General features: G+C 46.1%; 1 protein-coding gene across 2 annotated transcripts in view; it reads left to right on the top strand.

Annotated features, from left to right (window-relative positions):
- Positions 1 to 202: 202 nt before the first annotated feature.
- AGRN (agrin) overlaps positions 203 to 15,037 on the top strand; it is a 277,808-nt gene continuing 262,973 nt past the window's right edge. For both annotated transcript variants that reach the window (XM_081954875.1, XM_081954876.1), the window contains exon 1: positions 203 to 599. In XM_081954875.1, coding sequence (XP_081811001.1) covers positions 366 to 599 — 234 coding nt within the window. In that variant the 5' untranslated portion in view covers positions 203 to 365. The remainder of the gene's footprint in view (positions 600 to 15,037) is intronic.

Raw genomic sequence — 15,037 nt, forward strand, 5'->3', positions numbered from 1 at the left:
GGACGGAGCTCTCGGCGGGGCCGGCCACGCCACCTCCCCCGTCTCTCTCTCTTTTTTCCTTCTCCTTTCCCTCCCTTCTTTCCCGGCCGCACTTTCTCTCTCTCTCTAGATCTCTGTCGCTCTCTCTGGATCTCTTTCTCGCGCTTTCTGGATCTCTAGAGCTCTCGCACTCTCGCTCTCCTCGCTCTCCCTGGATCTCTTTCTCGCTCTCTCTGGATCTCTCTCTCTCTCGCCCTTTCCCCGCGCGCCTGGCAACTTAGGATCGCCGCGCCAAAGGGGCTGGCCGCTTAGGGACGCGGGGCCAACCCCCCCACCCCATTCCCCGGCTTCCTCGCGGACTCGCCGCCGGGTCTTTTGTTGCCGCGATGCGGCGGGCGAAGGGTTCCCCCCGGTCGCCCTCCGCCGCCGCCCGCCTGCCTCCGCCTCTGCTGCTGCTGCTCCTGCTGGCGCTGGCGCTGGGGCCGTGGCCGGCCCGCGGCAACCGGAGCTGTCCGGAGAAAGAGCTGGAGCGGCGGGAGGAAGAGGCCAACGTCGTCCTGACCGGCACGGTGGAGGAGATCTTCAACGTCGACCCGGTGCACCAGACCTACTCGTGCAAGGTAAGCGCGGGGCAGCGGCTGATGGGGGGAGGAGAGAGAGATAGAGATACAGAGAGGAGAGGAAGAGAGAGAGGAAGAGAGAGGAAGAGGAGAGAGAGGGGAAGAGGAGAGGAAGAGAGAGGGAGGGAGGGAGGGACAGAGAAAGGGAGATACAGAGAGAGAGAGAGAGAGAGAGAGAGAGAGAGAGAGAGAGAGTTGAAGAGAGAGAGGAGAAGAGGAGAGGAAGAGAGAGGGAGGGAGGGAGAGAGAAAGAGATACACATACAGAGAGAGAGAGAGAGAGAGAGAGAGAGAGAGGGGAGGAAGAGAGAGAGGAGGAAGAAACCCAGTTCCCCACGCACGCGCACACCCGCGGTGGGAAATTTAGTGGAGGGGGGCCTTTTCTTCTCGGTCCGAATTTTACTTGCTGGAGAACTGGGAGGAAAAAGGGCGATCGCGTGGCCTCACTTGTTGCTTTCCCATCTCCCCCCCCCCGCCCCGCCCGTCCTTCCACCCCTACCCCCCTCCGGTCTCTGGTTAGGAGAAAAGGAAGGAAGAAAGGGAGGAGGAAAGGGAGAGAGAGAGAGAGAGAGAGAGAGAGAGAGAAGGAAGGAAAGAAAGAGGGAAGGAAAGAAAAAGAAAGAGGGAAAGAAAGAAGGAAAGAGGGGGAAAGAAAGAAAGTGCGGAGGAAGTAAAGAGAGAGAGAGAAAGAAAGATGAAAGGAAGGAAAAAAGAAAGAAAGAGCGAAGGAAGGAAAGAGAAAGAAAGAGAGGGAAAGAAAGAGAGAGCGGAGGAAGGAAAGAAAGAAAAAGAAAGAAAGAAAGAAAGAAAGAAAGGAAAAAAAGGAAAACAGTCTTCTAGGTTTCTGTGCTTTTATCTCAGCAGCTGGCTCTCTTTCCCCAGAAGATATCAAGAGGGATTTTATTTTGCAGGGTTAGATTAGTTGGGAGGAAGAAGTTTCTTTCTTTCTTTCTTTCTTTCTTTCTTTCTTTCTTTCTTTCTTTCTTTCTTTCTTTCTTCCCCACAAGCTGAGTTTCTGCCCCCCTGCCCTCCGCCCCCTTTTCCCCCTTCATAGCAGCATCACTCAGGGAAGTAGGCAGTAGCTGATTGTGCCATCCAGGACTGGAAAAAATTGAACTAAACTCCTTTTTTTTAGAACCAGCTCTCTCCAAGAAATGGGGAATAACCCTCCCAACCCCGATTTTGTGTGCCTTGGACACCTCAACATTCCCCCCCCCCAAATAAAAACCTCCCTCCCTTCTACCACGAGTCAGCAGGACATTTTGGGAGCAAACATTCACCTTGTTTCCCCCCCCCCTCCGAGCTACTCTTAAAAGTTACATTCTATGTAAAAGTTTTATAAAAGTTTCCTTTTAAACTCTCAGCCACAAAAACAAACAAAAACAATCCACAGGCACTTGTTCCCTTTCCTTTACTATATACTTGTGTCAGATTGTGATTCTTTTGTGATTGTGATTCGAAATTGATGGATAAATGTTGTTGTTAGTGGCGAAGTCGTGTCTCACCCTTCGCGACCCCATGGACAACGTTCCTCCAGGCCTTCCCTCCTCTTACCATCCTCTGGAGTCCATTTAAGATCATGCCGGCTGCTTCGGTGACTCCATCCACCCACCTCCTTCTCTGCCGTCCCCTTCTTCTTTTGCCCTCCATCGTTCCCAGCATGAGGCTCTTCTCCAGGGAGTCCTTTCTTCCTTCTCATCAGGTGGCCAAAGTCTTTGAGTTTCCTCTTCAGGATCTGGCCTTCTAAAGAGCAATCAGGGTGGATCTCCTCCAGGACTGACCGGTGGGATGGCCTTGCACTCCAAGGGACTCAATGCAGGAGTCTTCTTCTCCAGCACCAGAGTTTAAAGGCCTCCATTCTTTGGCGCTCAGCCTTCCTTATGGTCCAACCTTCACAGCCATCCATTGCAACTGGGAAAACCATCGCCTTGACTAGGCGCCCTTGTGTTGGCAGGGTGACGTCTCTGCTTTTTAGCATGCTGTCTAGATTTGCCATCGCTTTCCTCCCCAGGAGCAAGCCTCTTTGTAAATACCCCCTAATAATAACACAATTGATGACTGTCTGAGAATAAGTCTGAATTAAATACAGCAAAACCTCTCTTCCAGGCTGAAGTCTTGATGTACACCTTGCACTAAGCCTGGGTGTGTTTTAACTTTGTTTTTTAACAAACCAGGTTTGCGCGGTGATAATATAAACCACGTGTGACTGTGGGAGCTCACCAGCAAGTGGTGTTGGTGCAGAATGTATGACTGGAATTCTGGGAATTGAAATCCACGTAATGTACAGTTGCCAAGATTGGCAGATGCTGGCTTAAAGATTTCGCAGCATCTTTTAAAGGGTCCTTTGATTTAACAGATTAGCAGAGTTGGGACCCTGTAGGTCATCCAGTCCATCTTACAACTGAGTTGGCCCTGATGGGAGATCAAAAAGATTTGTGGGCACAACGGTGCAATGAAAGAGGGTCTTGGGTGGGTGGGGAGAATCCCTTTGTGCAAAGCAAGGTCTTCCCACAGCTTTTCCGAAGATATTTATCTAAGTTTTATCCCCTGCCACAGCATGATCTTCTGGGTTATTATATTAAGGTTATTATATTATACTAGCTGGACACCTGCGCTTTGTGATGAAGCTATGCGATCGGGCTATGCAGGGGAAATTCGATTCACAGTCCATTGGCTCAGTGGCCGTCGGTGATTGAAACACAGAAGGGAATATCGCTCCTGCCGCCTTGAGTCCGGAAGCAATTCCATAGGTGGAATAAGCGTAGGCACTTTGGTGAGGTACCGACGTTTAGTACTGTAAGCAGCCCCAGACCGCTCCTGAGGGAAGGAGTGGAACGTCTGCCAGTTTGAACTGAGGTAACGGAATGGTGGCAACTGGCAGTTGGAACAGAGTTCTTCTCAGTTGGGGAGGGGGAGTAGAGTGTCTAACGCCTTAGCATCAGAGCGTGTTAATATAAGGCAACTGGCAATTGGAATAGAGTTCTTCTCAGTTGGGGAGGGGGAGTAGAGTGTCTAACTCCTTAGCATCAGAGCGTGTTAATATAAGACAACTGGCAGTTGGAACAGAGTTCTTTTCAGTTGGGGAGGGGGAGTAGAGTGTCTAACTCCTTAGCATCAGGGTGTATTAATTACTGTATAAGAATTACTAATGATCTGATGGTCATTTCAAAAAATCCTTTCTTAGCGAGCACCTAGAAGCCAACATGTGCCAAATTTCAGGTTTGTAGGCTTTACAGTTATGGAGATTTCGTGACGATATATATATGTATTTGTGTTACAACCCCTGGTATGCCTAAATATGGGAGGAAGGTCATTACTCCCTCTTTCTGTCCTTCGGCTCATCACAGAAGACCATGCAGGCAGAAAACCATATATTTTTTTTAATGTTGCCTTTTTATATGAGAGAGAGAGAGAGAGAGAGAAGAGAGAGAGAGAGAGAGAGAGAGAGAGAGAGAGAGAGAGAGAGAGAGAGAGAGAGAGAGAGAGAGAGAGAGAGAGAGAGAGAGAGGAATAGGAATCTAGGAATAATTCTCAACTCTACGAAAAGGAATTGAGCAATTTACAGGGATTTGCTGCAGGGATGAGGTAGAATTAAATGATCCAGAGGCAGATGGTTAAGAAAAAGAAAGTATAGCAATATATCATCAAACTCAATGAAGCTGCTTTGGACTTCGCCAGGAGCGTTCAGTCCTCAATTTCTCTTGCGCGTCATTTGCAAAAGACACTATTGCCAAATGTGAGTTTTGAAGGAACGTCAGCTGGAGTTTGGTGGCCGAACTAACTCTTGGCAGTCCTCGGCTTAACGACCGTTCATTTAGTGACCGAGGTCACAATAGCGCTGAAAAAAGTTTTTCTCACGCTTACGGCCTTTGTAGCAGGAATCAAAATTCAGGTCCTTTTCCAACTGGTTCATACTTAACGACCGTTGCTGTCATGGGATCCCCAATGGCGAGCAAAGTCAAAGATTCACTGAACAACCTGTTCACTTAACAGCGCGGCGGTTTACGTTAGTGTCGCTAACTTAAACAACTGCGGTGATTCCCTTAACCACGGGTGCAAGAAAGGTCGCAAAAGGGGACAAAACTCGCTTAAATGCCTCACTTAGCAACATAAATGTTAGGCTCGACTGTGGTCGTAAGTACAGAACGACTGTGTTTCCCCGAAAATAAGGTCTATTCAAAAAGTAAGGCCTAGCACAATTTATTTGGGATAAGCCTAATATAATAACAATAATACAATAGCAGAGTTGGAAGGGACCTTGGAGGTCTTCTAGTCCAACCCCCTGCTCAGGCAGGAAACCCTACACCACTTCAGACAAATGGCTATCCAACATCTTCTTAAAGACTTCCATTGTTGGGGCATTCACAACTTCTGGAGGCAAGCTGTTCCACTGATTAATTGTTCTAACTGTCAGGAAATTTCTCCTCAGTTCTAAGTTGCTTCTCTCCTTGATTAGTTTCCACCCATTGCTTCTTGTTCTACACTCAGATGCTTTGGAGAATAGCTTGACTCCCTCTTCTTTGGGGCAACCCCTGAGATATTGGAAGACTGCTATCCTGTCTCCCCTGGCCCTTCTTTTCATTCAACTAGACCTACCCAGTTCCTGCAACCGTTCTTCATATGTTTTAGCCTCCAGTCCCTTCATCCTCTTTGTTGCTCTTCTCTGCACTCTTTCCGGAGTCTCCACACCTTTTCTACATTGACGTGCATGTGTGAATTAATGCACGCATGCCCAACCCCCCTCCCCTTGAATGCAATGCGGGCCCAGCCCCATGTATGTGCCCCACCTCCATGGGCATCCACGGCAGAGATCCGACAACTAGCTGCCTGTTGGGAGGTACAGCTGAACTAGGGTGAATGGCGCTGCATGCCACCTGTGGCACATGGGCCATAGGTTTGCCACCACGGCCCTAGCTGTTTTTGGCGGGGGGGGGGAGTGGTTTCCAAAGAAAATAAGACTCGGTCTTATTTTGGGGGAAACACGGTAACTGTATCGTCCTTGATTTTATGAACCGAATGGCTGAATATCACCCAACGTCTTGAGTGAATGCTGCTGTGATTCTTTCATTGCACCGTTGTGCCCACAAATCTTTTTGATCTCCCGTCAGTGCCAACTCAGTCGAAAGACGGATTGGGTGGCACTCATGAATGCCTGTTTGATTAGAGGCACTTTGGGGAAGAAAAAAACAACCGACACCCTTCGGCCAGAATTCCATTTTCTTAAAGACAAGGACATATGATTCTCATTGGGTTTAAAAATGTTCTGCTGGGGCCATAATTAAGTATTTTTAGATGGCGAGGAAGGCGAGGCGCTGGCTTTCGAAGAGCCTTTGAAACAGTGCTGCTGTGGGTAGCCAGCCTCAAACATCTGCACCCGTAAAGCCAGCTGCTTTTTTTACACGTGCTGTAAAACGTTTGGGAAAGTTTCAAAGCCGCCTTTTGGAATCGAATCAGGGCTAGTTCAGGGGTCAGCAACCCCTGTGGCTCTAGAGCCGCATGTGGCTCTTTCAATCCCTCTGCTGCGGCTCCCTGTCACTCAAAATATGCCTCCCAACCACCAACGTGTAATACCCGCCGGCATGAGATTTATTCAGCGTTTCGAAAAGCAGAGTTTCAGAACCTTTAATTCAACTACGTGTGCTAGTTTTGTGGGCGCTCAGGAAATATTCAGGCGCGGGAAGGGAGTTTCTGTGGCTCTCGGAGTTTTCTTTTCTGTGGGAAACGGGTCCATTAAATGCCTCCTTGAATGTTTAAGGTTGCCGACTCCTGTTGAAAATAGTGGCTGTCTATTGTTTGATTCAGGGGCTAAGGCGCTGGGCTTGTCGGTCAGAAAGATCGGCAGTTCGGCGGTTCGAACCCCTAGCGCCCCGTAACGGAGTGAGCTCCCGTGACTTGTCCCAGCTTCTGCAGTTCGAAAGCACGTTAAAAAATGCAAGTAGAAAAATAGGAACCCCTTTGGGTGGGAAGGGAACAGCGTTCCGTGCGACTTGAAGGTTGAGTCATGCCGGCCACACGACCACGGAGACGTCTTCGGACAGCGCTGGCTCTTTGGCTTTGAAACGGAGATGAGCAGCGCCCCCTAGAGTGGGGAACGACTAGCACGTATGTCCGAAGGGAACCTTTACCTTTTTGTTTGAGTCTAAAATCACCTCCCAACTATGATGGATTTTTTTCTTCTGCTAAACCGTGCTGATTTTAAAACAAACAAACCAGACTGAAGTGCCAGCTAGTTGCTGGCATTTTTCAGTCTATATTGCAACATCACTCCACAAGCTTTATTCCCCAAAATGTTTCTGCAGTACTGCTTGTCCACGGGGAACGGTGGAGGGAGGAGTGAAAATGGGAGGCAGGTAGTCCTTGCCATAAGCACCACAGCCGAACCCCACATTTCAAGACGTTAAGTGAATTCCCGTCCCATTTTACGACCTTTCTAGCCACAGTTATTAAGTGAACCCTAGCAGTTGTTCACAGGGCGGTGAAGGGAACCGGGTTTCCCCCTGGACTTTGCCTGCCAGAAGCTTTCATCGAACATCGAATCGTAGGCTTGTTTGGGAAGGGACCTTGGAGGTCTTCTAGTCCAACCCCCAGCTCCAAGGCAGGAGACCTTACGCCCATGATGGTGAACCATAGGTGGCATGTGGACCCTTATTGGTGGGTACACAAAGCCGTTGCCCCAGCTTAGCACCACCACCACACATGCATGCACACCTCCCACCGGCCAGCTGATTTTGGGGTCTCTGCTGCACATGTGGGAGATGTGCACGCATGCATTGCGGGGGGAAGAGCATGAGGTCCCCATGGCCCATTTAGGGTCCCAGAAGGCTGCAGGCTGGTCTGTGAGGCCCAAAACAGGCCATGGGGGACAGGTTATGCGCACATGCGCAGGGGTTGGGGCACAAAGGAAGGTCACACCTGCATTGCATTGTGGATGTGGGCACACACACACACACTCACTGTCACACGCACAAGTGCGTTTTCAGCACGCGAGGACAAAAAAGGCTAGCCATCATGGCCTTCTACCATCCCGGTTAAATTGTGGTCCAGTCGATGCTTGTTGCAAAAGGGGGGGGGGGGAGGGATCTCGTGACCCTGGGAATGACTGCCACGGTGGTCAATATGAGCCAAGGGTTTGATGATGTTGATCCCTAGATCACGGGGATGGTGGAACGGTCGTATGTCGGAGCAACGGCCGTAAGTCACTAAGCTTAAGAATTCGGTCTACCTCGCAGGGTTGTCTTTAAGGCTCAAAGGAGAGGCAGGGTAGCTTTTTTTTTTTAAAAAAAAACTTTTTTTTAAATTGTTCAAATTTTATTGATTTTAAAAGTTTTACAGGGAAAAGGGATTATAGGGTTATAAAACATTTTGACAGCTACATTGTGCGGGGGGGGGGGGGGGGAGAAGCCCCCCCAGGTCTCACAACTTTTGCAAACAAAAATAGAAAAATATCAACATTTACATAGGTATTAGCAGTTTTGAGTTTAACACAAAATCATCAGTGTGTTTCAATCATTTGTTTTGTATCACTTCCATAAAGGTACATTGTAACAACAATTGCAATAATGTTTCAAATCACTTTTGTGATCTGAGTCTTCTAGTTGTCCCATCCCCCCACCCTACAATAAAAAGCAATAGCAGAGTTGGAAGGGACCTTGGAGGTCCTCTAGTCCAACCCCCTGCCTAGGCAGGAAACCCTATACCGTTTCAGACAAATGGCTATCCAACATCTTCTTAAAGACTTCCAGTGTTGGGGCATTCACAACTTCTGGAGGCAACGTCTGTTCCACTGATTAATTGTCCTCACTGTCAGGAAATTTCTTCTTTGTTCTAAGTTGCTTCTCTCCTTGATTAGTTTCCACCCATTGCTTCTTGTCCTGCCCTCAGGTGCCTTGGAGAATAGTTTGACTCCCTCTTCTTTGGGGCAACCTCTGAGATATTGGAAGACTGCTATCATGTCTCCCCTAGTCCTTCTTTCTCTTAAGCTAAACATACCCAGTTCCTGCAACCGCTCTTCATGTGTTTTAGCCTCCAGTCCCCTAATCCTCTTTGTTGCTCTTCTTTGCACTCTTTTCTAGAGTCTCCACATCTTTTTTACATCGTGGTGACCAGAACTGAATGCAGTATTCCAAGTGTGGCCTTACCAAGGCCTTATAAAGTGGTAATAACACTTCACGTGATCTTGATTCTATCCCTCTGTTGATGCAGCCTAGAACTGTGTTGGCTTTTTTGGCAGCTGCTGCACACGGCTGGCTCATATTTAATACCATAGCAGAGTTGGAAGGGATCTTGGAGGTCTTCTAGTCCAACCCCCTGCCTAGGCAGGAAACCCTATACCGTTTCAGACAGATGGCTATCCAACATCTTCTTAAAGACTTCCATTGTTGGGGCATTCACAACTTCTGGAGGCAACTTCTGTTCCACTGATTAATTGTCCTAACTGTCAGGAAATTTCTTCTTTGTTCTAAGTTGCTTCTCTCCTGATTAGTTTCCACCCATTGCTTCTTGTCCTGCCCTCAGGTGCTTGGGAGAATAGTTGCAATGGGTGGAAACTAATCAAGAAGAGAAGCAACCTTGAATTAAGGAGGAATTTCCTGACAGTGAGGACAATTAATCGGTGGAACATAAGTTGCCTCCAGAAGTTGTGAATGCTCCAAAACTCGAGGTTTTTAAGATGTTGCAGAACCATTTGTCTGAAGTGGTCCTGCCTAAGCAGGGGGTTGGACTAGAAGACCTCCAAGGTCCCTTCCAACTCTGTTATTCTTTTCTATTCTAGTCTGATGAAAAAAGGAGTAGGGTAGACATGATAGCAATGTTCCAATATCTCAGGGGTTGCCACAAAGAAGAGGGAGTCAGGTTATTCTCCAAAGCACCTGAAGGCAGGACAAGAAGCAATGGATGAAAACTAATCAAGGAGAGAAGCAACTTAGAACTAAGGAGACATTTCCTGACAGTGTGAACAATTAATCAGTGGGACAGAAATTGCCTCCAGAAGTTGTGAATGCCCCAACACCGGAAGTCTTTAAGAAGATGTTGGATAGCCATTTGTCTGCAACGGTATAGGGTTTCCTGCCTAGGCAGGGGGTTGGACTAGAAGACCTCCAAGGTCCCTTCCATCTCTGCTATTGTATTGTATATATAGCAATTATATTTTTACACACACACACCAAGCTTATTTTTGGCTGAATTGACTCCAGTCAAAGATGTGTAGCTTTGAGGCTGATTGAAACTTAAAATACTGTATGTGGGGTGCCCTCAACTGATTTTCCCTGTGTTAAGTTTCAACACCCCCACTCCTCTGGGGGCTGACAGACACCCCCCCCCAAGATAAGTAAATGCAGCTTAAGAAAGAAATCTTAGTGTATTGCTTCCTGCCATTGATTCCCCAGACAACTGATTAACTATCGAGGGGGGGAAAACAAAAGATTAGGATCTGAAAGATGGAGCCAAGCTAATCTTCTCTCCCTTGACTGGTGGGACCAGAGCTGGGAATTGGGCTTGTTGCTTTTGCACCTAAGTTTGCTCCTCTGATCCAGGAGCTGAAAATGGGTCAGAAAAAGGGGGCTGTGAAATGATACTAAATTATATTTGGGTTGGCGGAAGTACCATCCTAAGGAAACATAAACGGCGTTTTAAAATATGCACCAACAATAATAGAAAAGAAAGAGAGAGAAGAGGAGAGAATGAAAAGAAGACAGGGGAAAGAAGAAAGAGCTAAGGAGAGGAGGGTAAGAAGGGAAAGAGAAAGAGAAGGAGAGAGGGTAGGAAGGGGAAGAGGAAGAGTAGGAGTAGGAGAAAGGGAAGGGAAGAAGGGAGGGGAAGGAGAGGAGGAAGGAAGGGGGAGAAAGAGAAGGAGAGAGGGTAGAGTGGAGTAGAATAGAATTAGAGTAGAATAGAATAGAATAGATGAATAGAATACAATAAATACAATAGAATAGAATTAGAGTAGAGTAGAGTAGTAAAATAGAATTAGAGTAGTGTAGAGTGGAGTGAATAGAATTAGAGTAGAATAGAATAGAATTAGAGTAGAGTAGTGTAGAATAGAATAGAATAGAATAAGAGTAGAGTAGTAAAATAGAATTAGAGTAGTGTAGAGTGGAGTAGAATAGAATTAGAGTAGAATAGAATAGAACAGAATAGATTAGAATAGAATAGAATAGAATAGAATTAGAGTAGTGTAGAATAGAAGTAGAATAGAAGTAGAGTAGAGTAGAGTAGAGTAGAATAGAATAGAATAGAATAGAATAGAATAGAATAGAATAGAATTCTTTATTGGCCAAGTGTGATTGGACACACAAGGAATTTGTCCTTGGTGCAGATGCTCTCAGTGTACATAAAAAGACAAGATACATTCGTCAAGAATCGTAAGGTACAACACTGAATGATAATCATGGGGTACAAATAAGCAATCAGGAAACAATATCAATATAAATTGCAAGGATCCAAGCCACAAAGCTACAGTCCTGCAGTCATAAGTGGGAGGAGTTGGGGGATAGGAACCGTGAGAAGACTAATAGTAATAGCAATGCAGCCTTATTGAATGGTTTGACAGTGGTGAGGGAATTATTTGTTTAGCCGAGTGATGGCATGGGTGGGGGAAACTGTCCTTGTGTCTAATTGGAGTTGAAACAATTTATGTCCAGGATGTGAGGGGTCTGTAGATATTTACACACCCCTCTTTTTGACTTCTGCAGTGTGCAGGTCCTCAATGGAAGGCAGGTTGGTAGCCATTGTTTTTTCTGCAGTTCTGATTCTCCTCTGAAGTCCATGTCTGTCTTGTTGGGTTACAGAGCCAAACCAGACAGATATGGAGGTGCAGAGGAGAGACTCAATCATTCCTATTTAACTACCTGGACCCCTTAAGGTGGGTTAATTCCACACATCCCCAGAGTAGTTTTGCATCTCCATCCAGGGCCCAGGCATAACAATGGGGTAAGGGAATAAACCTGGGCAACCTTTGCAGAGTCCTAGAGTGATGTGGAGAGGAAGGTGATGGAAATAAAGGTGCTTTCATTAAGCAGTCTGGAAAAGGAAAACATCTTAGAAAGGTTGCCCTCCCCCTCCCTGTTTTTTTTTAAAGGGAGACACCCCCCCCTCCCCAAATAACCCTGCAGTGGTTCTTAATGGGTAATTCTCCTGAAGTGGTTGTCTGTTCTTTCTGAATGTAAATTTTAGCTATTACTTAAAAGCGTTTCCCCTCTTCCCCCCTTCCTCCTTTCTCACTCTTCAAAATTCTCTTGTTGCTGGTATCACCTTTGCTCAAACCTGATCCTCTTAGAATGCTCCTTCCTACCTTTTTTTGCTTTTAATCCTCTGTGTACCCAAAAGGAATCTCTCGAGGGGCTTTTAATGCAGCTCATCTTAATTGCTCCTGCCTCTGGGTGGGAAGGTGATAGGGCTTTTAACTTTCCTGAACTGGCTGTTTAGAGATTCTCTTCCTCCCTCCCCCCTTCCTTGTCTTTCCTTCCTTCCTTGCCTTTCCTTCCTTCCTTCCTTCCTTCCTTTCCTCCCTCCCTTTTTCCTTCTTTCCTTTCCTGCCTCATCTTCCTTCCTTCCTTGTCTTTCCTTCCTTCCCTCCTTCCTTTCCTCCCTCCTTCCTTCCTTCCTTGCCTTTCCTTCCTTCCTTTCCTCCCTCTCTCCTTCCTTCCTTCTTTCCTTTCTTGCCTCATCTTTCTTCCTTCCTTCCTTGCCTTTCCTTCCTTCCTTCCTTTTCGTCCTTCCCTCCTTCCTTCCCCCTTATTCCTTTCTCCCTCCCTTCCATTCCCTTCTTCCTTCCTTCCTTCCTTCCCTTCCTCCTTCCTTGTTTCTCCTTCCCTCCCTCCTTCCTTCCTTCTTTCCTTTCTTCTCTCCTTCCTTGCCTCTTCTTCCTTCCTTTCTCCCTCCCTTCCCTTCCTTCCTTGCCTCTCCTTCCTTCCCTCTTATTCCTCCCTCCCTCCCTTCCCTTCCTTTCTTCCTTTCCCTTCCTTCCTTCCTTTCCCCCCTCCTTCCTTGCCTCTCCTTCCTTCCTTCCCTCCCTCCCTCCCCAGCCAGGTTAAAACAACAAATCCCTGCACATCTTTAGTCCTTGGCTGATCTTGCCAACATATTCATAACCCCAAGGCAACCCCCCCCCCCAATGCCTTGCCTAAATCACAAGATAACTCAGAGCTGAGTTTTTGGGTTTGGTCTTCCTCCTGCATCCATTCATTCATTTTAAAGTTCATTTATTTTCTTCCTAAAGTTCTCGGTGGCATGTACGGTTTTTAATCCTCAAAATGGAGAGTCGTAGAATGAAGATTGGGAAAAACTAAATGAGCTGCACATTTAATTAAATATTGTGTCAGAACACCTAAAGGGCTTTTCCACTGATGCTGAGAAGGTAATTTCACTTAGGGTCCATATAACCATATATTATATACAGGCTTCATTGTTCTGTTTTGGATTCCGGTACGACCTTGTCTAATCAATACAGTAGTACTGTATGATATATTTTAATTGTACAGTATTATATCAATATAGTAGATTGTTTTACACATACATACATACATACATACCTTCTCAGCTTCAACGGAAAAGCCCTTTAGGCGCTCTGCCACAATATTCAATTAAATGAGTGCAGCTGATTTAGTTTTCCTCAATCTTCGTTCAACGACTCTCCATTTTGAGCATTAAAAACCATACATGCCACTGAGAGCTTTAGGAAGAAAATAAATGAACTTTAAAATGAATGAATGAATGAATGCAGGAGGGAGACCAACCCCCAAAATAAATTCAAATTTATTTTATTTATTATTTATTTATTTTATTAGACTCGGGGCGGCGTACAATAAATAAATAACATGTTACACGATTAGACAATTACATTACACATTACACGGAGGAGGTATAAAATCACAACAATAGTTACAATACAAAAACAATGATAATAATAAGGTTAAAAATTAAAATACCCAATTTAAAATTTTAAAGTGTAAAAAGTTTAAAATTGCCAGGAGGATTAGAGGTAGAACTATAGTTGAGCCAGGAATTGCATTGGGGGTGATTTTTTTTTTTGCCTTGGGGTTATGAATATGTTGGCAAGATCAGCCAAGGACTAAAGATTTGCAGGGAGGGGAGGGAGGGAGGGAAGGAGAGGCAAGGAAGGAGGGAGGAAAGGAAGGAAGAAAGGAAGGGAGGGAGGGAGGAAGGAATAAGAAGGAAGGAAGGAGGGAGGAAAAGAAGGAAGGTATGTTTCTTCCTTCCTTCCTATATCCAACATAAATGTATGTTCTTGTTGTTAGTTGTGAGGTTGTGTCCAACCTATATCACAACCCCATGGACAACGTTCCTCCAGGCCTTGCTGTCCTCTGCCGTCCTCTGGAGTCCATTGAAGCTCACGCCGACTGTTTCAATGATCCCATCCAGCCACCTCATTCTCTGCCGTCCCCTTCTTCTTCTTTTGCCCTCCATCGTTCCCAGCATGAGGCTCTTCTCCAGTGAGTCCTTCTTCCTTCTCATTCGGTGGCCAAAGTCTTTGAGTTTCCTCTTCGGGATCTGGCCTTCTAAAGAGCAGTCAGGGTTGATGATCTCTAGGACTGACCGGTTGGATGGCCTTGCAGTCCAAGGGACTCAATGCAAGAGTCTTCTTCTCCAGCCCCAGAGTTCAAAGGCCTCCATCCATTCTTTGACGCTCAGCCTTCCTTATGGTCCAACCTTCACAGCCATCCATTGCAATTGGAAAAACCATCGCCTTGACTAGGCGCACTTTTGTTGGCAGGGTGATGTCTCTGCTTTTTAGTAGAGTGTCTAGCTTTGCCATAGCTTTCCTCGCCAGGAACAAGCGCCTTTTAATTTCTTGGTTGCAGTCCCCATCTGTGGTGATCTTGGAGCCCAAGAAAATAAAATCTGTCACTACCTCCATTTCTTCCCCAAGGGAAGGGGAGGGAAGGAAGGAAGGAAGGAAAGAAGGAAGGAAGGAAAGGGTGTGTTTGATTTAGGTGATAGATATTATTTAAATTCCCAGAGAAATATGCCTCCCTTAAGTGCAAAGGACACAGTTGTTAAAAGGCGATGGTTTTCGTGGTTGTGATATGTGTTTAAATAACGATAAAGTAGTTGATACGTTTAGCAAAGTGTTCAGGTAGCTAAAATTTCTTTTTTTTTTAGATCACTCTTTTCTGTAAAGACATTAGCCTTTACCCCCATCTTTCAAACTTGTAAATATTTTTAAGTAAAATAACATTTTATAGATTGGTATGAGTCAACAACTCCAGGCATTCTTTTATTCTTTTATTTGCATTTTGGGGGGGAGAGGGAGGGAAGGAGGGAGAGAAGAGAAAGAGAGCAGAGAGAGCAGGGAGAGAGGAGAGAAAGAAAGAGAGAAGAGAGAGAGAGAAAGAAGGAGAGAGGAGAGAGAGAAAGAGGAGAGAGAAAGAGAAGAGAAAGACAAAGAGGAGAGGGGAGAGAACAGAAAAAAGAGAAAGAGGA

The sequence above is a fragment of the Natrix helvetica genome, assembly GCF_964273705.1.
Source record: "Natrix helvetica genome assembly, chromosome: 5".
NCBI classification, from domain to species: domain Eukaryota; kingdom Metazoa; phylum Chordata; class Lepidosauria; order Squamata; family Natricidae; genus Natrix; species Natrix helvetica.